At 39.2% G+C, this 24720-nt stretch overlaps 1 protein-coding gene across 6 annotated transcripts in view; it reads left to right on the forward strand.

Moving 5' to 3' along the window:
* Positions 1-24720, forward strand: part of LTBP1 (latent transforming growth factor beta binding protein 1) — a 419491-nt gene that overhangs the window by 313308 nt on the left and 81463 nt on the right. For all 6 annotated transcript variants that reach the window (XM_068564861.1, XM_068564862.1, XM_068564863.1 and 3 more), the window contains 4 exons: positions 7082-7204; positions 13667-13789; positions 16313-16435; positions 22485-22607. In XM_068564861.1, the coding sequence (XP_068420962.1) occupies positions 7082-7204; positions 13667-13789; positions 16313-16435; positions 22485-22607 (492 nt within the window). The remainder of the gene's footprint in view (positions 1-7081; positions 7205-13666; positions 13790-16312; positions 16436-22484; positions 22608-24720) is intronic.

Here is a 24720-nt window from a genome sequence, read left to right on the forward strand (position 1 = left end):
ACCAGAAACAAATTAGATGCAGAAAGCAAACCCCAACTGTAGTTGCTTCCAAAGTCCACTGCCTGAATTTTGGGATGATTTGTTGTCTATTTAGGTATTCCAGAGATGCAGGGAACATCAAGTTGATTGTGGAGATTTAATCCACTGCTCCTGAGGCTGCTGGGAGAGATTTCCCTTTCTCTTCTTTGTCCGCACAGCTCCCGGGATTCAGCTTTGGATTTGGCCCCGCCTCTGCGTGTAGGTCGCCTGAGGGCTTCTGTTCTTTGCTCAGACAGGATGGGTTAAAGGAGTGGCTGATTAGGGGCCTCTGGCTCACTCAGGCCAGGGCGAGGGAGGGGTAAGGAATGCGGGGTGAGCCTGTGGCTGCAGAGGCCAGCGTGACATTGCAACAGCCTGAGGCGCGCCTGGTGTTCTCCCGGGGAAGCTGTCCCTGGATCACAGGACCCTGGCAGTGGCAGGCTGCACAGGCTCCCGGGAGGGGAGGTGTGGATAGTGACCTGTGCTTGCTCACAGGCTTCTTGGTGACTGCAGCAGCAGCCTTAGCGTTTCATGCCCATCTCTGGTGTGCGTGCTGATAGCCGCAGCTCACGCCCATCTCTGGAGCTCATTTAGGCGGTGCCCTTAATCCCCTCTCCTCGCACACCCCGAAACAGTGGTCTCTTGCCTCTTAGGTAGTTCCAGACTTTTTACCGGACTCCCTCCCGGCTAGCTGTGACGCACTAGCCCCCTTCAGGCTGTGTTCACGCAGCCAACCCCAGTCCTCTCCCTGGGATCTGACCTCAGCTCCCAGACCCCACCCGTCCCAGCTGGTGAGCAGACAAGGCTCTCGGGCTGGTGAGTGCTGGTCGGCACCGATCCTCTGTGCGGGAATCTCTCCGCTTTGCCCTCTGCACCCCTGTTGCTGCGCTCTCCTCCGTGGCTCCAAAGCTTTCCCCCAGACTATCCCCTGTCTCCTCCAGTGAAGGGGCTCCCTAGTGTGTGGAAACTTTTCCTCCTTCACAGCTCCCTCCCTGAGGTGCAGGTCCTGTCCCTATTCTTTTGTCTCTGTTTTTTCTTTTTTCTTTTTTCCCTGCCCAGGTACGTGGAGAGTTTCTTGCCTTTTGGGAAGCCTGAGGTCTTCTGCCAGCGTTCAGTAGGTGTTCTGTAGGAGTTGTTCCACATGTAGTTGTATTTCTGATGTATTTGTGGGGAGAAAAGTGATCTCCACGTCTTACAACTCCGCCATCTTGAAGGTCTCTCCGCCATGCTTGCTTTTCTGTCAAATACGTTCTCCCATCATCTTTAGTATTTGGTTGGCCAAAAAGTTCGTTTGGGTTTTTCCATAAGATGTTACAGAAAAATGTGAATGAACTTTTTGGCCAATCCAATGTTAAGACTATGTGTGAAGAATAGTTGAGGGATAATTGAAGTAATGTTTGTGTGGGGAGTAATCCTGTATTTTCATGTAGCGTAGTGATAGAATAAGATGTTTTCTTCCCATATAAAATGGTGCTCACTCACTGAAGTCTCTTGGTCACTAATGAATTACATGAGGTTGAATGGCTTCAGAAAAATGACTGGTTCACCGTGTTGACAGATTCATCTCCTTGGTAGTAAAGGAAGTAATGCAGGTAAACTCTTGCTCTGGACCCTATTCTGACCAACTCCAAGGTGGGTGAAGTGGAAGGGGGCAGTACAGCCACGGGCTGACCTGTGGGAAGGTGGCCACTGAGCACCCTTAGAACTTTAGAGGTCTTGCCCACCACAGAGGGGCTTCGGGCAGTCTGGTGTGTTTCTAGGATATTAGGAAGGGAAATTTCAAAAGGGTTCCTGACCCAGATGAATTACCTTTCGAAGCAATGCGAGAATTTGCAGGTGGGATTGCTGGCCAGCTGGGAATCAGCTTTGTGAAATTGTGGAGAATGGAAAGTTGCCCAGGACCTGGAGAGAGATTAATGTCCTCATTTCCCCCCAAAGAGGAAAGAAGGTGGAGTTCGGGAACTAATGACCACTGAACTTCATGTTGATCTTGAAAAAGAACTGTGGACTGCAGGATTCCAATGATGAGGTGAAACATTTTTTAAAGGATGTGATGATCATAAAAATCAGCCAGGTTCATTAAGGACAAATTATGCCTCTGACTGCCTCTTATGATAGGGTTATTAGAGGAGGAATCAGGAAATCCTGAAGGTGTGGCGTATCCAGTTTTCACCAGGCATTTGTGAGGGTCATTCAAGGTATTGTGGATGAGAAGGATTAATTTGGACTGGGTGATAGTACAGTGAGGTGGATTCATAAACTCGTTAACAGTCATCCACAAGTTGCTGACCTAGTAAACTGGCAACTTCCTTACTGTGGGAGGTTTAATTAATTCATGAATGGCACATGCCAAATTATGTCCCCAAAGCCCATTGGTAAATTGTTTTTCTTGAATTTGTGACCCATTTTTCTATGGACAGTTTCCCTTTTGAACTCATTATGTATATGCGTGTAAGAATTTGGGTGATACAACTCTTCTATAAGACTGTAATCCTAGAATGAGTTTTGAGCTCCAATACAGAAAACAGAGATATAACCGTCTCCCTCTGCTGCAGGGGTAAGGGGCTGTGGGTGTTGGGTGGTAGACAGTAGGGTGGGTAGAGACCACCTTGTTTCCCATGGCATTGGTCCTCCCAAGGGTTAGAAGTAGGGATTATGGGGGCCTGACTTTCTGTCAGTACCATTCAGGGCCCCACAGGTTTGTATTGTATCCTTGACTGAATTGAAAAACCCTGGAAACGATTGAAAGTTTTTAAAGTAGAGGAACAACATCATTGGTCAGATTTGTATTTTAGAAATATTGCTGTGGCTGCAATTTGGATAATGGATTTGATAGGGTAAAACTTTAAATAGAGAAACAGAAGATTATGCCAATAACCCAGGTGAGAGAGAATGGTAGTGGTGGGAATGAAGTAAAGTTGGGTGTATTTGAGAGAGATTTGGTTAAGTAGAATTTACATGACTTGGTAGTAAATTGAATGTGGGGAAAGAGGGAGAGTAAGGAATCTAGAAGGGATGACTCCCAAGTTTCTGACTTGGGCATCTGAGTGGGTCATGGTAGCCTATATTGACATGAGAGACAGCATAAAGAGAAGGCAGGAAAAGGATCAGTTTGGGCCATGAGGACTCGAGAGGTGCCTGTGGGACATCAAGTAGAGATGTCCCAGTAAACTAACAGAATATAACAGTAAAATTAATTTCTAAGATCATAGCTGTGGCGATGAGCAGTTAAGGAGAGAGGTCTGGCTAAAGATACAACACTGAGTTTATTTCATTCCCTTTTCATCCACCAAGTGAGACTACACTCTAGACACCTTCCTTCTGTATAGAGATTCTTTTTATTTTTTTTAAATTGAGGTACAATTGTGAGATAGCATTGTATTTCAGGTGTACAAAATGATTCAATATTTGTATACATTGCAACATGATCACCATAATAAGTCTAGTTGACATCCATCACCATACATGGTTACAAAATTTCTTTTTCTTGTGATGAAGACTTTTAAGATCCACAGTTGACCCTCTAACAATGAGGGCTTTAGGGGCACCAACTCTCTGTGCAGCTGAAAATCTGCATATAACTTATAGTTGGCCCTCTGCGTCCACGGTTTCTCCCAACCACGGATCGTGTAATACTGTAGTATTTACTGTTGAAAAAAATCCGTGTGTAAGTGGATGCATGCAGTTCAAACCCATGTTCTTCAAGGGCCAACTGTATTCTCTTGGCAACTTTCAAGTACGCAATACAGTGTTACTAACTATGGTCACCATGCTGTACATTACATCACCATGACATTTATTTTATAGCTGGAGGTTTGTACCTTTTGATTCTAAATCAAAGACATTTTTAGTGATATTCTACTATATATCATTATCTCCTTAAGAGCATAAGTGCCACTAAGCTCATGTACTTATTTAATTCAAACTGTTCTATCTACAGGATTCTGTTTCCATGCAATTATGACTGTAGTAAGTAAAGAATAAACACATCAGGGTCTCCTAGATATTTCAAAGCATTCTGCTTCATCGTTAATCATGGTAGTAGCCTGGTAAAATAGAAGTTTTGTAAGTATCTCCTGAATGGTAATCTGCAATGCCTGTTAATTTACTTTAAGAGAAAATATGGTCTTAGAAATTAATTTTACTGTTATATTCTGCAGTCTTATAAATCACACTCTCTGGTGCATGAAAAATTAAAAAGAGCAAATGATACATTTTTCATCTTGTTAACGTTTTTGAAACCAAAGCAGATCCTAGACATGACATTTTTACATTGCTGTTGGAATTTCCATGCCCAGCGTCTATGTTCATTCTGTCCCATTATTTATTTTGGCTCCAGTGTTTGGCTTCTTCTTTGAAGTAGTTTGCTTTCAATGTTTACAAAAGTGGACTCCCACAACCAAAGAAAGGATGGATAATGAGTCAGTCTGAAAGTGTTATTTTTGTTTGTAATGGAATAGGGTCACTCTACTATAATTAGTGATGTTGTGAAAGCAAGGCAGAACGCCTAGGCAGTGTCAATTACTTGGCTGTTTTCAGTATGCATGTGGCATACACACACGTGCACACACACAAGATCCCCCGTGCCTTATTTTGGTAATACTCTACTTCTGAATTCCATTGTAAAAAAGAAAAAGATAGAGTACAGTTTTAATGAAATGCAGTGCAAATGAATGATTGCTGACTTAAAACTAGGTCTCTGTTAATGTGCTCCTGATTCTCTGTTAATACTGAGGTGGAAAGCTGTATTGCTTTTGTGGCGAGCATTGTGAAATGAAATGGATACAATCAAGAGCCTTTTCCTTTTTATTGTTTGTCTGCCTTATGTATAAAATACTTTGATTAAGTTGTAGCCCACTGTAAAATTAAGTATAAATTGTGATGCTGTGTATATTTTTGGCACTTTGTGGTTGAAGTTTTTTCTCTTTAAATTTTTGGTTATTTATGCTACATTATATACCTTCTTTCTGCAATATACAGTGGACTTACCCAGGGGCATTCAAATGGGGCACAGAACTCAAATTTTTCTTTTTGAATTAACAATATTCTAGTAGGAGCTTAATGAAAGTTTGTTGAATGAAATCAATGAACACTTAGATAATGATTATTGATATAAATGCTGTGTTAGCAAATCATAAAAACAAAGTCATGCCTTTTCTGTTTAACTGTTTCTATCTCTAGACTTAACTTTACCTATGACAGAACCTTACAGTTTAAAAGATGGTCTTTGGAGTTAGGCTGACTGAGTTCAAATCTGAGCCATCAGTTTCTAATCATGTGGCCTTGGACAAGCTTTGAACTTGTTTAAATCTCAGTTCCATCCTCTGTGAAGGGTTAGCCCATACGGATTTTGTTAGCATTAAATGAGGGAATATGTGTAAAGCCTTCAGTGCCTTCATACAGTAAGTGCCTGATAAGGATTAGCTATTATTCCATTGTATATCTGTGCCACATCTTCTTTATCCATTCATCTGTCGATGGACACTTAGGTTGCTTCCATGTCCTGGCTGTTGTAAATAGAGCTGCAATGAACATTATGGCACATGACTCTTTGAATTATGGTTTTCTCAGGGTATATGCCCAGTAGTGGGATTGCTGGGTCGTATGGTAGTTCTATTTTTAGTTTTTTAAGGAACCTCCATAGTGGCTGTATCCATTTACATTCCCACCCACAGTGCAAGAGGGTTCCCTTTTGTCCACACCCTCTCCAGCATTTATTGTTTGTAGATTTTTTGATGATGGCCATTCTGACTGGTGTGAGGTGATAACCTCATTGTAGTTTTGATTTTCATTTCTCTAATGATTAGTGATGTTGAGCATCCTTTCATGTGTTTCTTGGCAATCTGTATATCTTCTTTGGAGAAATGTCTGTTTAGGTCTTCTGACCATTTTTGGATTGGGTTGTTTGTTTTTTTGATAATGAACTGCATGAGCTGCTTGTAAATAAAAAGAAACGAAATTGAGTTATTTTTAGTGAGGTGGATGGACCTAGAGTCTGTCATACAGTGAAGTAAGTCAGAAAGAGAAAAACAAATACCGTATGCTAACACATATATATGGAATCTAAAAAAAAATGTAAAATTGATAGCTAGTGGGAAGCAGCCGCATAGCACAGGGAGATCAGCTCGGTGCTTTGTGACCACCTAGAGGTGGGGAATAGGGAGGGTGCGAGGGAGAGAGATGCAAGAGGGAAGAGATATGGGGATATATGTATATGTATAGCTGATTCACTGTGTTATAAAGCAGAAACTAACACACCATTGTAAAGCAATTATACTCCAATAAAGATGTTAAAAAAAAATAAGATTAGCTATTATTATTGTATCTGCCTCTTCAGCCTATACCCCACCTTCAAACTACCCATTAGGCTTATGTTTGTCCCCTAGGTTGTTTTTTTTTCTTAAATCACTGATTCAATGCCATCTTAGAATGTTTTGCCAGATTTTTTTTCACCTTTCTGTTAAAACTTTCCCATGGTTTTTCTGGGTCATGAGTCATATCTCTTGCTTCGGTAAACGCTCACATTCTACTGAAGTTCATCAGTTCCCTAACTAGACCTCTACACGTCTGTGGTTCTTTGGAATATTTTATCTTGCAGGGGATGTTGCTCTACATCTATCCTCTCTTCCTCCCTCCCCTCTAAAACAAGCCTTCCATTGAGTTTATTTGTAGAGCATGTTTGGTTCCTTTTTTTGAGTTACTTTGCAGAAAGTAAATTAAGCCGCGGAACCATCATACACATACCTCATACCAGAGCTTCTCTTCCTCTTAAGGGCTAATTTGAAAGCTTATCTTAAAGAACCTGCCCTCTTGGGAATTCTCTGGTGGTCCAGTGGTTAGGACTCCACACTGTCACTGCTGAGGGCCTGGGTTCAATCCCTGGTTGGGGAACTAAAAATCCCAGAAGCCGCATGGTGAGGCCAAAAAAAAGAAAAAAGAATCTGCCCCTCTTTAGAAGATCCACTATTTCTGTTTCTAACCAAATTCAACTTTATTTATGTTTTATTTCTTTTTTTCCTCTTTGTCTTTTTTTCCCCCTTTCCATTATACCCCATTCTTTAAGATGTGGATGAATGCCTGGAACCAGATATCTGCACAAATGGTACTTGCTCCAACCTCGAAGGATCCTACATGTGTTCATGCCACAAGGGCTATACCCCAACTCCAGACCACAAGCACTGTAAAGGTAAATACTGTGATCAGATGTCTCATTTTTATTTGAACTGCATTTAAAAACATATTAGAGTAACTAGCCTTAAAAAAGGGAAACATACTACCTGTCATTTATTTTGATTGAGCTACTTGGAGCACATTTTGGTTGGCATCTTTGAAAGTGACTCCTCATGGTGATTAAATACAGACCCTATCTGTTTACATAGAGAAAAACTGTTTTTTTTTAGAGAATATCTGTAAACCACAGATCTATTTTGTTTTTTCCAGTTATAAAAACGATACATGCAGTTGTACAACTCTGTGAATATACTAAAAACTATTGAATTGTACACTTTAAATAGATGAATTATGTGGTGTGTGATTTTTATTTCAATAAAATTGCTATTAAAAAACATGCATTTGCTATACGAAATGTAGCAAATGCAGAAAGGTAAAAAAGATAAAGTAATAATCTTTCAACCTCATTTGTGGATATTCATATCTCATGGATATTTTATATCATTATGTTCTGTGTACAGTTTTCTATCTTGCTTTTTATCATTTAATAGTATATCATGAACATTTTACATTTCATTAATAACTCTTTCCAAACATTAATTTTAAAGGCAGTGTAATATCCCAGTGTATTGCTGTGTCACCATTTTCTTGCTGTTCTTCAGGTGTTGAACAACATATTTTTTCCAGCTTCTGATTATTATGTAAAAATAAAACCTAACAGGCATCTCTTTAAAAAATAAAACTTTGCCTGAATTTTTGGATTACTTCCTTATTTATAAAAGTGGAATAATCAGGCAAAATGTTCTGTGTTTAACTATTTCAATAGAGAACACTAATTTCTAATTTTAAAATATGTGTTTCTTTTGCTTCTAAAAGATTTAATATGTATTTTATGTGCTCATTTCCTTTAATAATTTCCTAAACACTTCTAATTATTAAACACTTATTTCATACATCTGTTAAACATTTATATTTCCTCTTTTGTAAATTTGTTAATATCTTTTCCCATTAATCAAGTTTTTAAGTCAATGTGTATGAACACTTTATATATAGGATATATATATATAAACCTATGTACAGTGTATATATTTAACATATACCGTTTTCTTTAGAATATTAGTGTAATTTGTCCAGGGTTTCGCGAATTTTTTAAATAATTTTTAAAGAAATTTTCATTTTTTCTGCAGTTAAATCTATGGATTGTTTCCATTCTGCTATCTTCCATCACTTTTATACCTAAAAGCATGCTCTTTCAAAGGGAGAAAGAGGAAATAAGTAAAAAAATTTTTCTTTACCGTCTCAATGAAAGTGAAGGATCTAGGGTAGTGATTAATTTATCACTGTGGTAGGGAAGCAGTAAACAGATACCCTACTACTGACCTGTAAGAATTGAAGCATCTTCCACTGGCAGTAGGGAATTCACAAACGTCTGGATTTGGTGCCTTACTCCTTCCATGCAGCAGAATACTATCCACTCCCAGGAGAGCATATGAAGTAGGCACATCTCCCTTTTCTCCTGGTCCTTTCCCACATCCGCAGCTTTCCTTCTGACTCCTTAAGCTGGGCATCTCCTCAGAAAAAGTTAAACATGAGAATCACTTGAAAGGTATTATATCTTCCTTACATACAGGACGAATGGTGGCTGAAGGTCTCAGCATTAGAACCCATTGTTAATCTTTATTTGATTGCTGTATCTGGTTTATTGCCATAACCTGTCATATTACTTTCTCTTCCCAGTCTGCCTGCTTCTTTTCATCTGCTTATTCATAAAAACCCTTGTAATCGGCCCCTACTTCACATTCCGAATTTGTCACCACTGCTTTCTTCAATTTGCAATCTCTGTCCCATCCAACTGATGTCACAACGGCCCTGTGTATATTCTGTGCTTATTTTGACTCAAGTACTTGCTCATGATTATCCTGCCCTGCACACCCATCTTCTTCCTCACTACTGACCTGAATCCTGGCTCTTCCAGGGATTCACTATACAACCTTGGATAAATAATCTCAGGTTTCCTGATATCATGTCATCCCTAAAATTCGAGGACTGGACTCTCTAGAGGGAAAATGCACAGAGTAAATACATGTTGAATGAATGACTCATTACCACCGTCTTCCTCTTGGCATTGCCATCCCAGATGAGGCTGCCCTTCTCTAGTCAGTCTCCCTACTACCTGTGAATTCACACCATCAATTGATGCCACCCCTAGGAACACTCGTATTTTCCAGCCTCTGGGGCACTCTGCTGGGCTGCTGCAGAAGCTTCTATTCATCCTTCCTTTCCTTCCTCTCAAGTGTATCAAGGAACCAACGTGTTCCAGGCACTGCGTATGTTACCAAGAGGCTGAAATCTCTCAAAGAACTATTACTCATTGGAAGAGATGCAAACCTGCATCAGATAATTGGAGACAGTAAAGTACTAAGTAATGAAAGTTAAGTCGTCAGTGATGTCATGTGAATATCATGTACTCCTGACATTATGTGAGGACCAAAGCACTTTACCTCTGTGCTATTCTTTCCAAAAACCTGTAACCCCAGTCTTAATCATGAGAAAAACATCAGACAAGTCCAAATTGGGGACATTCTGTAGAATTCTGGCCCATATCCTCAAGGCAATTGACGTTGTCAAAACAAGGAAAGACTGACTGGAGAGATGAGACACCTGAATATAATGTGGTCCCCTGGATTGGATCCTGGAACAGAAAGAGGACCTGCATGGAAAAACTGGTGAAATCCAAATAAGTCTGGAGTTTGGGGTTTTTTTTTCTTTTAAAAGGCAGTATGTCATATTCTAGCTGTGATACTCTGAAGCTGTGTTAGCTTGGATAAGTTATCTCATTTCGCCAAGCCTTACTTGCTCATCTGCAAGAAGGTAACAATAATGGCACCTATGAGGGTTGATGTGAGGATTGCATGAGAAAATATAGGGTAATGAGATATCAGAGATAATACATGGAGGGTGAGATATAAGGCAGGGACAGAGCATGACATTTTGTGGTAGATGTTGTTATTCACCGAATAATAGGCATGTACAAAGTTCTGCTGAAGCCAAGAAGTGTGTGACTAATTCTGATTGCATGCTTCTGGGAAGGCTTTGCAGAGGTGTCGCTATTTGAACTTGGTCTTAAAATATTGAATACAGAGGGGAGAAAACCTTATAGGGCAGAGGAAACAGCACATATCAAAGCTTGGAGGTGGGAAAGGGCTGTTATGTCTACTTGCCATTTAAATTTGCCCTCTACTCTGATTCTCCTGGTGTCTTTCCATTACAGCCTGGGATAGGATCAGGCAAGATCCCCATCTGGAGAAACCTACATATGCACTAGTTGTTTTCCTTACTCCCCAATCAAAGCCTTTCCTTTTTACAGTAACAAATTGTATAACATCCTTTTTCTTTAATTATTTCATAATCTTTCCCAAACGACCTCAGTTCACAGATGTCAAGTTTACCCAGATCATAAATCTGTTTTCCAACATTGCAGTAACTCTGCTAATTTCACTCTGTTGATAGTCCTAAATATTGACTGTGTCTTCACCTCACTCAATGTACTGACAACTCTTTTCAGGTTGTAAATACATTATCTAGTGTATTAATCCATTACTTATTTGTATCTTTTTGTATTTGTATCTTTGTATTTCTTTGTACATTTTAGTGCTGTATGTACTAAATGTATAAATACCTAGAGATAGTCTCTATTTTAACTCTGAGCAGGACTTATCATAATAATATGTGCAAAAAGTCCCTTAAAGAAATACCTTTTGGGACTTTCCTGGTGGCACAGTGGTTAATAATCTGCCTGCCAATGCAGGGGACACGGGTTCGAGCCCCGGTCCGGGAAGATCCCATATGCCACGGAGCACCTAAGCCCGTGCGCCACAACTACTGAGCCTGTGCTCTAGAGCCCGAGAGTCACAACTACTGAAGCCCGCATGCCTAGAGCCAGTGCTCCGCAAAAAGAGAAGCCACCACAATGAGAAGCCCACACACCGCAAAGAAGAGTAGCCCCTGCTCGCTGCAACTAGAGGAAGCCTGCATGCAGCAACGAAGACCCAATACAGCCAAAATAAAAAGAAATAAAATAAATAAATTTATTTAAAAAAACAAACAAATACCTTTTGTGAAGAATAATATTTTCTGTTCATCTCTTGGCACAAGAGAGAGAAGACATTTGTCCTGCATGCCTATTTTATTAGAAAGTGTTCTTTTGTCATAGGAATTTTGTCCCTCATCAGAAAAGAAAAAATTGCTTTTTAATGTGTAGAATTATGCTGCCTCTGTTCCCCTGTGTCCTTTTAAAGACCCAAAGATCACCTCATTCAAGATAACAGAGTTGCCTCAAGTTTTTCCAAATATGTGTATCATTACTTATAATGAATTACTTCTGACAGTCTTCCCAACATAAATGAGTAACTTATGTAAGATGTCTGGTGTATCCTGACAGTACTTGGAATGGAGGGTGTAGTCTTGCTTCAAACATCTTCACATGGGAATGCTTAATTTGTCATCTTCTTTGAGAAAGTCAAAAAGAGGCCAAAGCATTAAAAATGTTGTCAGACATTACGTGAGATCCAACCAGCTACATGAGCTATTGTTGGTCTTAAATTCTTGAACTGACGTCTCAAGTATTTTATAGAATGTGCTGAAAGAAAACATGGTGTGGGCTCGTCTTTGCTGTCGACCACTTGAAAAGCTAGTAGTCTGAGAATGCTAGAAAGGTGTGAAATCATTCGTAAGACAAAATTCTTATGTAATTTCTCTACTGGTAGTCAACAGTTGACAGCCAGGAATTATATATAAACAAAAGGGATCAACTTCACAATAAGTGAAAGAAAAGTTTCTAGTAAACTCAAGTAATTTCTGCAAGAAATTAAATCAGAAACAAATTTCTGAACTCCAGTTACATTAATAGTCAATGTGAGCTTTTTCAGGAAACATAACCTGACACCTTGCTTGCATGAAGATAAAATTCAAAAGGTTAATGCCTCACTAGAGGTTAAGAAATGCAACTTTGCTCAGGAAACAGATAATTGTCAGTAATACTTGAGGGAAAAGACTGTGCAGTTAATTGAGTTCTCCTGGCAAAAAACTTGTAGATGCAAGGGGGGAAAGTGGTGGAGGAGCGGGGTGGTGGTGGGAGGAATTGGGAGATTGGGATTGACATGTATACACTAATATGTATAAAATGGATAACTAATAAGAACGTGCTATATAAAAAAATAAACAAATAAATTTGTAGATGCATTTTAAGTAACAGGATATTTTCAGAAGGAAGTACTAGTCAGACATTGATCTTTAGGACATTATTGCCTTAAAACAAGTTCTGCTCTTTTAAGATCAGGACTCCTTTCTCCCACTCTGAGTACAGGGCTGGTGTGTTTTCATCCATTGTCTCCACTAATCCTCACAGCAAACCTGTAGTGGAGGCGGTGAAGCTCAGTCCTACCTAAATTAATAATCATAAACTCTTACAAACTGACTAGCTATTCAGCAGAACATTCTGAGGCTGTATCCACATAGAGAAGGCAAGACAACATTATCTAATTAGATCAGACCAACCTGACAGCCAAACAAAAACGTTTAGAAAACACGCGCTGCTTCTACCACAAGTGTTCAAGTTATTGAGGAGGCCAGGCTTTTCTTCATTCGTGTAAATTCATATCCACGACTAGGACACTTATAAAGAATTATGTTCTTTCTCAGTCAATAGCTCTATGTTTATTCAAGGCATTTGAAAAAAAATCCTCACTCATCACTTTCTCCTTAGACATTCCAACATCTATCATCAAAACATTACCATGCCTCTTGGCTTTCCTTGTTACTTTGAAAATGAGCTCAGTGTCCTTTAACACAACTGTTTGACCTTATACTTTTCCAGCTTCTAGTACAGTAGAAATGTCTATTTCCTCCCATAACTGCCTCCATTATGGTTTTGTTTTTTAAATTCTCGGGAGAGTTTTAATTCTGCCTTTTTTCTGCCTTCTACAGGCCTGCAAACTGCCTCATAGCCATTATTTTGTGCTGAGGTTCTTTCTTTTTCCAACTCTAAAATATTTCATGTTGTGTTTGTGCTGTATCCAAAGTATGAGAGAGAGAGAGATGGCAAAGAGCTTGATGTTGTATTGAAAGCAATTTTACTTCATCATAAATTTATCATCTATTTGTAATTATTTCTTTTCTGCAGTTCAGCATACTGAGGTTGATGTGAGGAACACTGGTGGGCTGATTCAAACTAAAATGTAGAGTGCCTCACCTAGGAGAAGTACTATTATTTTTGTGATAATAACCCCAGAATGCATTGGAAAGGGCAGAGCCATTTTTTCTGCTTATTAAAAATTTTCTACTGCGGGTCATGCCTTAAAAGACCAGCCTGGAAATGGAAGGCTTTGAGGGCAGTAGCTTGGTTTACAGTCTCAAACTTTAGCTAATGGGGTGTTTAGATATAAGAACTAATGTAAAACAATTGTCATTGTGTTTACAGATGTTGACGAATGTCAGCAAGGGAATCTGTGCATAAACGGGCAGTGCAAAAACACCGAGGGCTCCTTCAGGTGTACCTGTGGGCAGGGCTACCAGCTGTCAGAGACAGAAGACCAGTGTGAAGGTAGGAGTATGGCACCATGAACTACTGTGATTGCAGTTTAAGGCACGTGCCTAAAAAAAAAAAGTGTACTCAGTAAAGTGAGTGGGTTTTGAGAAACTACCTACGTGATTGTTTTATTGCGCCAGAAATCAAGGGACTTACACTTAAGTCAGGAAAGTCAATGAATCAGGATGGAAAAAGTCTAAATTTGAAAACTAAGGTATTAGTGATCAGTGGCTGGGCATTACTATTGGAAAGAAAAATGGTTGCTCTCTGTGTAATTCCTTACTTGCAGAAAATCGATTGTATTAAAATCATTTGAAAGTTTCACCTAATAGGATTAACACTTAGAAGGGAATTATGTCAGCCTGGTATTATGTTTTGGAATATTAATGACCTAGTTTTTGTATGCACTGAGCTTTTTAAAATTCTTACTTTAAAAATAATAATCACTAAACAAGACTTTTCAGGAAGACTGAAATAGCATCCCCCTTATACTCAGGGATAAAGTTTGTGAAATATACCCTGTTCCTACAGGTGATAGTGAGGATTTTGGACCTCGCTGGGATTGACCTTAGACTTAAAAAAAGTATTTTTCTTCATTGAACTTCATACAGAATTACAGATTAGCCCTTCAACAACACATGTTTGAACTGCATGGATCCATTTATATGCAGACTTTTTCAGTGAATACTTAGTAGAATAGTACACGATCTGTGGTTGGTTGAATCCTCAGATGCAGAACTGTGGAGACAGAAGACCAGCTGTCAGGTTAAATGCGAATTTTTGACTGTGTGGTGGTTGGCACCCCTAACCCCCTCATTGTTCAAGGGTCAACTGTACTTCACTTCCCAACAAGTATATGCTTCCTGAGCTTGAAAATACTATGGTGTCAAAAAAAAGAAAAAAAAAAAATACTATGGTATCACCAGTGACAAGCACAAGTGTCCAGAGTTCCTGAAGAGAAATGTCATTTAAACGACATTTATTTACGAATACACACTGTACACGATCAGTTGTTTTATTATAGGGAAACAAATCATATCCATGTCTGTATGTAAACTTTAGATGTTTAATAAGTAGAAAGGTCTCCTGAGGTAGTGTTATAAAAGAGACAATGTATGGTGGTCCTACAAAGGGATCTACCAATATTATCATAACCTTCTTCAGTTATCCCTTTCTAGAACATAGAAAGTCATTACAATACCTAATCTAGAGGTGAAGAATGATCAAACACACACAAACACACTCATGTACACAGATAAATTAAGTAATTTGTTCTAGATTCTAGTCCCTCTCAAAGTTTTTATACTTTATTTAATGCATCCTGACCTTTACAGTGTGTGTGATAAGAGTAGAGGTCCACACATAATATAATAAGGCTATCGTGTTCATAGTCCTTCCTTTTGAAGAGCCAGTGATGTCACTCCTAGAGATAAGTCGGACACTGGAGAATCACCCACCAGGTTAGAAATAGGGGCAAACCAATTTTAGGTGCTAAATGCCAGGATAATCAGAATGGTGCTGTAAGCAGAGTGGATAGAGCAGTGGTGTAGGGTCCCTGTGGTGTTAACTCTTGCAGAATCACATTGCCAGAAGTAGATACACATACACAAATGTGATGAATAAAGTTTATCAGCAAACAACATGAAATAAGTGCCTGCTGATTGTTGAAACACTAGGTCATCTAAGGAGTAAAAAAAGATGTGGTAGACATAGGCCCTGCCTCAGGAAAGTCAGAATCTAATGGTGAAAGTAAATGATGGAATACCTGCAATATATTATCACGCCTTTTATGTGTGGATGTGATGCAGGCATGTGTGTGAGCCTGAGCTCAGGATTGTGGTTACAGAACAAATAATCTCTAAGCAGAGGATGTGTGTGTCAAGCAAGAGAGAGTCAGAGGCAATGTAGGTATCAAATGGGCTGAGCGCAGGGAAGGACCATTAGATTTTCCCAGAAAATCGTTGAGAGAGAGAGAAGGTGGAAGCCTGATTGCTAGGGGTCTAAAGGGTAAATTACTGAAAAAGAAGACATTCATGCCATGACACTTTTCAATCAGGGGGGGTCATCAAACTTCTCCTGTAAAGGGCCAGATAGTATATGAATGTGTGGTGCTATTTTCCAATAAAACTTTATTTATAATAATAGGCAGTGGTGGGCTGTAGCTTGCTGACCCCTGCTTTAGACTATCACAGGCCGTAGTGCTTTTAAACTCAGAGTGTTAAACTTGAACCTATAGAAGGAATTCCAAGAAGCTTCGTTGTGATTCCCAGTTTACAGCCAAGTATTTGCCCCTCATCAGTGACCAGTGGAATTAATATGTACAGATTCTTAGCTCATTGCTTAAAATTTTAAGCTCATCTGGTTTTCCCTACTGGGATATTAATGAGTAACCTTTTACTAGAGGTCAGTTTGAGTCAGATAATGAAAACTCTAAATTAATTAGAAACCAGATAGTTTATAGACCTCCTTTACATGAATGATTAAAAACTCACTTTTAAAGCACCACTTCTAAGTTTCTTTTTACTGTCTTGCTCATAGATGTTGATGAATGCCAGCACCGTCATCTCTGCAGTAATGGGCAGTGCAGGAACACGGAGGGCTCCTTCCTCTGTGTTTGTGACCAGGGTTACAGAGCGTCCGCCCTTGGAGACCATTGTGAAGGTGAGACTTGCTCTTGATTGCAGAATCATAAAATGTGAGAATCAGGATCAGGGAAATCTGGACATCAACCTGGCCTCTGTCCTTGACCCCATACTTTTGACTTCACAGTTGAGGACACTAGGTCCCTGCAAGATATTTTCCCCATGGTCACACAAATTGTGCCAAGAAGTGCATAGAATCAAGGTTTTCCTTACACTACTCAGAGCAGTTATGCCAGAAGAATTATGCCAGCTAAATGAGTAAAGAATCAGTTTAACTCTTCTCAGCTGTGGATGGTTTATCCTGGGTGTATAGTTCTGAATAGCATCCACTGGGATGCAGGACCAGTGGTACCAACGATCCAAGTAAGTAAAGACAAGTTAATTTTCCAGATAAATGTAAAGTTTTTAAAGCCAGACTTCCATTTTGAGCTTTTCACATAAAATATTTCTTCAGGATAACCCACGTGTACAGCATTATGAGTTGTTAACCACTTTCACTACCTGCCTTGGCTCAGAACCCCTCTGGGTGGTCAGGGCTGCTGAAGCTGCCTGTCACCAGCCTGTCACTTGTGAATTCTCTGTGTTCACTGTGTTTTCTTCCCACTCATCTGCTGATTTGCTGCATTTAGACCCTGTCAGTTATGAAAGCAGAAATGTGAACGTGGCAGGGTTTGCCTCACATGGTGAGGTAGTGGCTGCTTGAGGGTCTGAACCCCACCTTTGAGAGAAGAGAATGAGCTTTTCAGTGACTGGTTTTGTGGCACATGCTTCAGTGGCCCCAGATACTTTTCGACTTTTCAGTCCCATTGGTTGGGAAGGATCAACTGTACTGTATCCTTCTCTTCTGACCAGAGAACTTGGCTCAAACAGTCACAACCTGTCTGGAGGGCAATTGGTGCTGTTTCAGAGGTGTTAAAATGTACATTATTGTTGAATCAGTGGGTCATCTTCTAGGATTTTATCCTAAGGTGATAATGTTTTTCAAAGAGTTAATACAACCAGTGAAAAGTTGTAATCAACATACCTATTGAAAAAATAGGCAAATGATCAAGTGATAAGTCATAATAACAATAATAATTGGTTGTCTGAAAACTGTGGATGGGGAACTCTACAATATATGGGTAAATGTTGATTCAACATAGTGGCAATGCAAGATGGAAGAGGCAGTCGTGTTGCTGGGAGCCAGTCATGGAAGAATCTATTCTAGAAGTAAGTAGGTGGTAGGGCACATGCTAAGGCACTGAAAACCTACACTGACCACCAGTATGTTTTTTGCCCTAATTGCTGGCCTAGCCAGGCCATTGACTAAGTCTTGGGTAATGGGTGCTTATTATAGGACATGTTCCTCTATTTTGGCTGTTTTAATGTGTAACCATTTCACCAGAAGTCCAATATTTTTATTCTAAAACCATCCATTTCATGAAAAGCCAAATAAAAACTTTTCCCTGGCTTGCTTGTCATTATTAATATATATGTTCCGTAAGAAAGCTTCTTTTTAAGTATATAATCAGACTCTTTTCTCTTCAAGTCAGGACTAATTTCCCTAGTGTCTTAGGTTATAAATAGGACTGGAGTCTGAATTAATTCAGAGCTCCCTTTGAAACGATATTAGCACTTCAGCCTGCTAATTCCCAACTAGCACTGTTTCTGACCCTTCCCAGTCTTATGTAGCTGTAATTAACTGAGCTGTGATGGCTCACATGCCTTTCACAGCTGTGGGAGGAAGAGCCATCTTTCTTGTTGGCATTTCTGTTTACATGTGTGATTTTCCTCTCCTAACTCTGGCAGAGACTTGTTTTCTTACAGCGTTATCCTGCGGTCCTGATGGCCTTCTCATGGAGTCAGAATCCCAAGCATTGTGCTAATTTCTGTGGGCAACGTACACCAGCACACTCAGTAGCCACTCAGTCTGTGATTCTGGGTGGCCTCAGTTGTCCTGGTTATTAGAGGTCTTGGCATCTCAGCCTTCAAAGGCTCTGCCTCTGACTTGTTTTCCCTCCAGGCACAGTCTCTGCTTCCATGCCTACCTTGGCATCTTCCCCAGCCCCTTGCTGTGGTTGCTCCATGCTAGTCCCTTGCAAAGCCTGAGAAGAAGATTCATGATTTACTCTGTCTTCCTATGGCCCTTCTCTGTTGGTCATTTCTTTGCAGACCAAATCGAAAAAGGGAAGAAGTGCTAGTATTTCTTATCTTCTGACATTTCTTTCCAAGTCAGAGTCATCCATTTATTCATTTATGCATTCATTCAACAAAAATTTGAGTGTCAAGGATGTGCCAGGCACTGTTCTAGGTACAGGATATACAGCAATAAACCAAACAGACAAAAAGTCCTGCCCTCGTGGAGCTTACATTTTAGTGAGGGAGATAACAATAAACATGATAAAGAAATAAACTATATAGTTTGTTAAATGACAGTAAATGTTAAGGGGAAAATTAAAGTGGGGTACATGGGGGGTGCTGAGGGAGGGAGGGAGAGTGATGGTCTTAAATAAGTAGGCAAGCAGAGGTTAGCCTGAGATGATGACATTTGATTATTTCTGGGGGAATGTTCCATGAAAAGGCTTTGTGGAGGAGATTAGGAGCTTGACTTGGGCATTTTCAGTTTGTGTTGCCTACAGTGGGTATCCAAATGAAGATATCTGAAAGGCAATTGGACCTATGTGTTTGGAATTCAGGGGTGAGTTCTGAGCTGGGATTCATCAGCACGTAGACAGTGTTTAAAGCCATGAAGTTGGATGGGATCACCAAGGGAGTGACTGTAGCTAGAAGAGAGAAGTTGTCCAAAGACTGAGTCCTTGCCCCTCATTTATTTAGAAGTGAGGAGGTGATAAGGAACAAGCAGAGGGGATTGAGAAAAAGTGGCAAGGGAAGGAGCAAAACCAGAATCCAAGAGAAGAGAACATTTCAAAGAGGGTGTGATGAGCCTGGGTCAAACATTGCTGCTGGGCAAGGTGAGGACCAAAAGTTGACCATGGCATCTAGCCAGGTGGAGGTCCTTGGTGACCGCCAAAGCAGTCTCAGTGGAGAGGTGACCACGACCGACTGTTGCTGTCCTTAAAGCCTGGTGGCCAACTCCTAGAAGAAATTCCTCTTTCATATCACCCTCGTCGGTGGTATCAGACGATCCCACATTGGGCTCTCTTAATGTTCCACCTACTCTTTTTTTTGCTTTTGAAGATAGAGAGCTTGCAAAATTTTTAAACTAAACCAGACTGTAACATAATGCACTGAGTTTTAAAATCTGTACAATTATTTATAAGCATTTAAAATGCTTCCTTTTACTCTCATATACATTATTTCTCTTAGATTTTGGAAAGTGAATGAAAATTATTTTAGGATAGGGTGAACAAAGCTGACACATTTCTGTTATGCTGAGGCACATATATTGGTAGTAGAGTGTTGTTCCTGAAATTCATATCCTCAGGATTCTACTTGCTCTATTTTGAATTGAGATTTTTCACATAATGCTAATGATCAAATGTGCCTTTTCTTATTTTGTTGTCTCAGTTTCCGAAAGAGCAAAGAAAGAAAGGTAAATCTAAAAATGGACCTCCAACTCAACACCTGTTAGAATGGCTGTGGAGCTATTGGAATAAATATGGAACAGTTGGAACTCTCTTATCTTGCTGGTGGGAATGTAAAATGATACAGCCACATTAGAAACTTCAAAAGTGAAACCTACTACGGGACCCAGCCATTCTATTCCTAGGAATTTACTCAAGGAAAATGAAAGCATATATTCACACAAGGACTTAACACATGAATGCTTATCAAAACGTCATTCATAATAGCAAAACTGTAAACAGTCCAAATACTCATCATCATAGGTGAAGGGTAAACAAATCGTGGTACATTCATACAATAGAACACTACTCAGCAATAATGAGGAGAGAGCTATTGATACACATGACAACCTGGATGACTCTCAAAAACACTTTGCTGAGCAGAAGAAGCCAAACAGAATAGGGGTACAAGTAACCTTTTGGGGCGATGGAAAGGCCTATACCTTTTTGGTAATGATTGGTCCAGGTTATTCCTTTAGTACATGTTTTATGGCAAAGATCCATGAACAGTAGACTAGAATATCCCCATTTGGCTCAACCACTTCAAAATCATGAAATAAGCAGAGAGTTGGGGCTTAAGAATTATCTTATATCTAAAAACCTATTCTCAATTAAATTTGGTTCCACTTTTAGGAATCTTGATCTACCAAAGGTCAGCTAATCAGTGAATAAAACCTCTGTTGGCATAGGCAGGCTTTGCAGGAGACACTTAGTCCTCCGTGCTATTATCTTTCTTAATTGTGCATGATGGTTCCTTTACGGATTCTTTCACAGAAATTATAACGCCTAAGGCATTAGATTAACAGGAATGGAGATTTTAAGGTCAGACTGGAAAAAGAGACAAAGGAAAATGTCACCAAGCTTTATGTTTGTCACTACAGAATGACATTCTTACAAAGGTGTGTCATTAATTCCTTAAAAAACATTGCATTCGCAATGATGTTAAGAATCCAACAGTGGATCCTAACAGATATAAATTGATACAGAAATGCCTGTGCCTTGATTGTGATGGTGGTCACAAGAATGTGTCTACACTTGTCAAAACTCACTGAACTGGACTCTTAGACACATTCGTTTTATGTAAATTATACTTCAGTGAAGTTGGAGAAACACACTAAAGAAGAAGTGATAAATCACTTTAGTTGTGACGGAGTCACATGAGCCTTGTTTTACATTTTAGGATCAAGTATTCAGAAAAACACTTTAAACATGGGTGAACCTCATAATAATTTATTTTGATAGAATGAAATTATAAGGTGCTTCTCTTTTATCTGCCCCATGAATGGTACAGAAGGCAGCTAATTAGTTGCTTGGGTTCTATGAGGAATATTTAATTCCTTGTGCCCACATTTTCAACCAGACAGCGAGGAGAATAAGGCAGCGACAGTCTCCATATTCACTTCTTCCTGGACCTCCTCATGTATTTTAGCAGCACTCATAATTATTTGCAAGAAATGCCATAACATGCCAAATTTCTGAGAAAACAAAGAAGGTTTTGTTCTTTAGGTTTCTTCAGTGCTAATAATTTGAATCCTACACATACAACAGAATCGGGGCTCACGGAGTGTGTTAGGAATAATGAGCTCTGACTAGGAGTAAATGAGGTAATAAACAGCCCTAGTGAAAGATCTGCCTCAAGTTCATGCAGCAAGGGGGGGTCATTAATTGTCTTACATGCTCACAGTCAAGACCCAATATTGGTTACGTAAACCATTTTTAGTTGCATGTACGTTGTAAGTACCTACGTTAGAAAAAATCCAGGCAACATTATACCTGTTTGTGATAACTGCTGAGTAAGTGACTTTTGATTTTGTTGACTCCCTTGCCTGCCAAAAACTCCTCTTCTTCCCCCTCTGCCACTTTCCACCCTGCTGCCAAGGCTCCAAGTAAGTTCCTTATGTTACACAGGCCACCTTTGACCCCTGTAGTGTCTCTTCTCTAAATTCATGTGACACTGGAAATTGGTTCTATTCTTTTGACAAATATCTTTTTTGACAATTCTTATGTTAAATTATTTTGAACTTATAAAGCAACTCAATATTTTTGTGTTTTTTCTTATTAATATAATTTGGGTTTTTTGGTAGAATCATTTTTCTTTGGAGGCAGGGAGCATGCCAAGTACTTTAAAAATCTTTCCTGTAATGCATAATACAGGATCTTGTATAAATAGATGGTCAAGATATTCTTATTTGAAGAATAATTTTATTCTCTATCATCACGGAGAATTTAACCAAGTAAATTACTGTTTGTTATAGAATCTTTACTCTTCCTCTTTGAATTGATTTTATTTGATGTTAAAACTTGTTTATATATTGTGCAAAGCTAAAATCCTTTCAAAATATTTCATTTCTTAAAAACTCTAAAAGGTAAACCGTCATCCATTTAAAATCATGCGTTATGAGAGATGTAAAATAGTGTTCATTTATGTGAGTCTGGTGTGTAAACATAAGGAAAATGTTTTTCTTAATACAGTTTGTCTTTTAAATTTTGTAAATTGACTTGTAGATATCAACGAGTGCTTGGAGGACAATAGTGTTTGCCAGGGAGGAGACTGCATTAATACAGAAGGGTCCTATGATTGTACTTGCCCAGATGGATTCCAGCTAAATGACAATAAAGGATGTCAAGGTACTTCTCTCTCCATCTTTTAAGTTATAATTTACATTATTGTTCAGTTCTGCATTGCTTCCTGATGACAGTCTGCGGTTTTACCACTTTATATGTAAGTGAGCTATGCCAATTTGTATTTGTATAATATTTTTCTTGAGTCTACGTCAAGTACAGGAAGTTCTCGCTTTGCACTGCACCATGTTAACTGAAACTCATGTGTTTTGGAACTGTGTCCTAGCTTTGTGTGCTACTGTGGTAACTGAGATCACCTGTACTTTGCTGTTCCTTCCACGGGCCAACCTTGGTACTTGATTCTAAATTATCTTCTAGCTTTTTTATCTCGTTCATGGGTCTATTTAATTTTGTCCCGTAGCTGATATGTATCTACTTTTTTTTTTTTTCCTGATCCCTGTTTTTATACAGTATCCAGCTTCTCCTCTCCCCCAGAAACCTCACTAATGTTTTGGTCACAATTATAGAGGACAGGATTTTATGTTTTTTCAAAGTGCTATCATGTTTAATCTCCTAAACAGCAGTCCTCCTCCCCTTATCTGTGGTTTCATCTTCTGCAGTTTGCTACCCACAGTCAGCTGCAGTCAGAAAATACTAGGTGGAGAATTCCAGAAACAATTCACAAGTTTTAAATTGCTCACTGTTCTAAGCAGTGTAATGAAATCTCGTTCCATCCCATTTCATCCCACCCGGAACGTGAATCATCCCTTTGTCCAACATGTCTCATCTGTTAGTCACTTAGTAGCCATCTCCGCCGTCAGATCCACTGTCGAGGTATCACAGTGCCTGTGTTCCAGTAACTCTTATTTTACTTAATAATAGTTCCAGAGCACAAGGGTAGTGATTCAGCAATTTGGATATACCAAAAAGAAGCCATAAAGGTGCTTTGTTTTTTAAATGAAGAGGTGAAAGTTCTTGACTTACTAAGGAAAGAAAAAAAATCATGTGTTGAGGTTGCTAAGATCCATGGTAAGAACAAAGAGGGAAAAAGAAATTTGTTCTAGTTTTGTTGTCACCCCCTCAAACTGCAAAAGTTACGGCCACAGTGCATGATAAGACCTTAGTAAAGATGAAAAAGGCATTAAATATGTAAAATAAGATAACTGGAAAGAGAGAGAAATTACATTCACATAACTTTTATTACAGTATACTGTTATAATTCTATTTTTAGTTAGTGTTGTTAATCTCTTACTGTGCCTAATTTATCAATTAAACTTTATTATATGTATGTATAAGAAAAAAGTAGTACATATAGGGTTCAGGACCATCCATGGTTTCAGGTATCCACCGGGGGTCTGATAATGTATCCCCCGGGGGTAAGGGAGGACTGACTGTACAGTGGACACAAGGTACTAATAAGAACACAGCACCAATCACAGCACAGCTTTAACTGAATAACTTCTATGTGCCAGTTGCTGAATTACCTTACTTAATTTGTAAAGAATTGAAGAGGCAACTTTTCTTTTATCCATTTTGTGCATGAGTAACTGAAGCTCAGAGAAGTTAATTAGCACGTTCCTCACTAGTAAGTAATTGAGCTGAGATTTGAACCCAAGATCTTTCCCCACTATTTTCTGTACATTGCCATGCCAATTATTGTTACACTTATAGCCAAAGGAAGGAAGACAATGAGATTCAGTGAATTTTTTTTTTCCCAGTGTAACGTATTGAGTTATTGTTGATGCTGGGGTTGGAAAATCAGATTGTCTAGATCATTTGTTCCATCATTTTTAGCTACACCTAACTGCCCCACAAGTTTTCCTATAATTATTAGTCTTAACAAATCCATGCCTTTTTTCCCATTGAAAACTCAAACTTACCTGTACTCTTATTTATTTCTAATACTGGTTAAATTTTTTTTTCTCATTGTTGCTCTGCCATTATGGAACTCTGTAGTGTATTCCAAAGTACATATAAATAAAAGCTTGTTGGAGTCATTTTTTATCCATTGCTACTGGACATGTATGACTTTTTTGTTCTCGATTGTCATAAATTATATCCTTCTCACGTGTCCCAAATCACAGTATTCTTAAAAGGGAATATGGTGTCTATTCTCTTAGTTGTGAATATGATACCCTGTGTATCATTATCTACACTCAGCTCTGTGTCCCTGAGATAC

This window comes from Eschrichtius robustus, chromosome 15 (genome assembly GCF_028021215.1).
Source record: "Eschrichtius robustus isolate mEscRob2 chromosome 15, mEscRob2.pri, whole genome shotgun sequence".
NCBI classification, from domain to species: Eukaryota; Metazoa; Chordata; class Mammalia; order Artiodactyla; family Eschrichtiidae; genus Eschrichtius; species Eschrichtius robustus.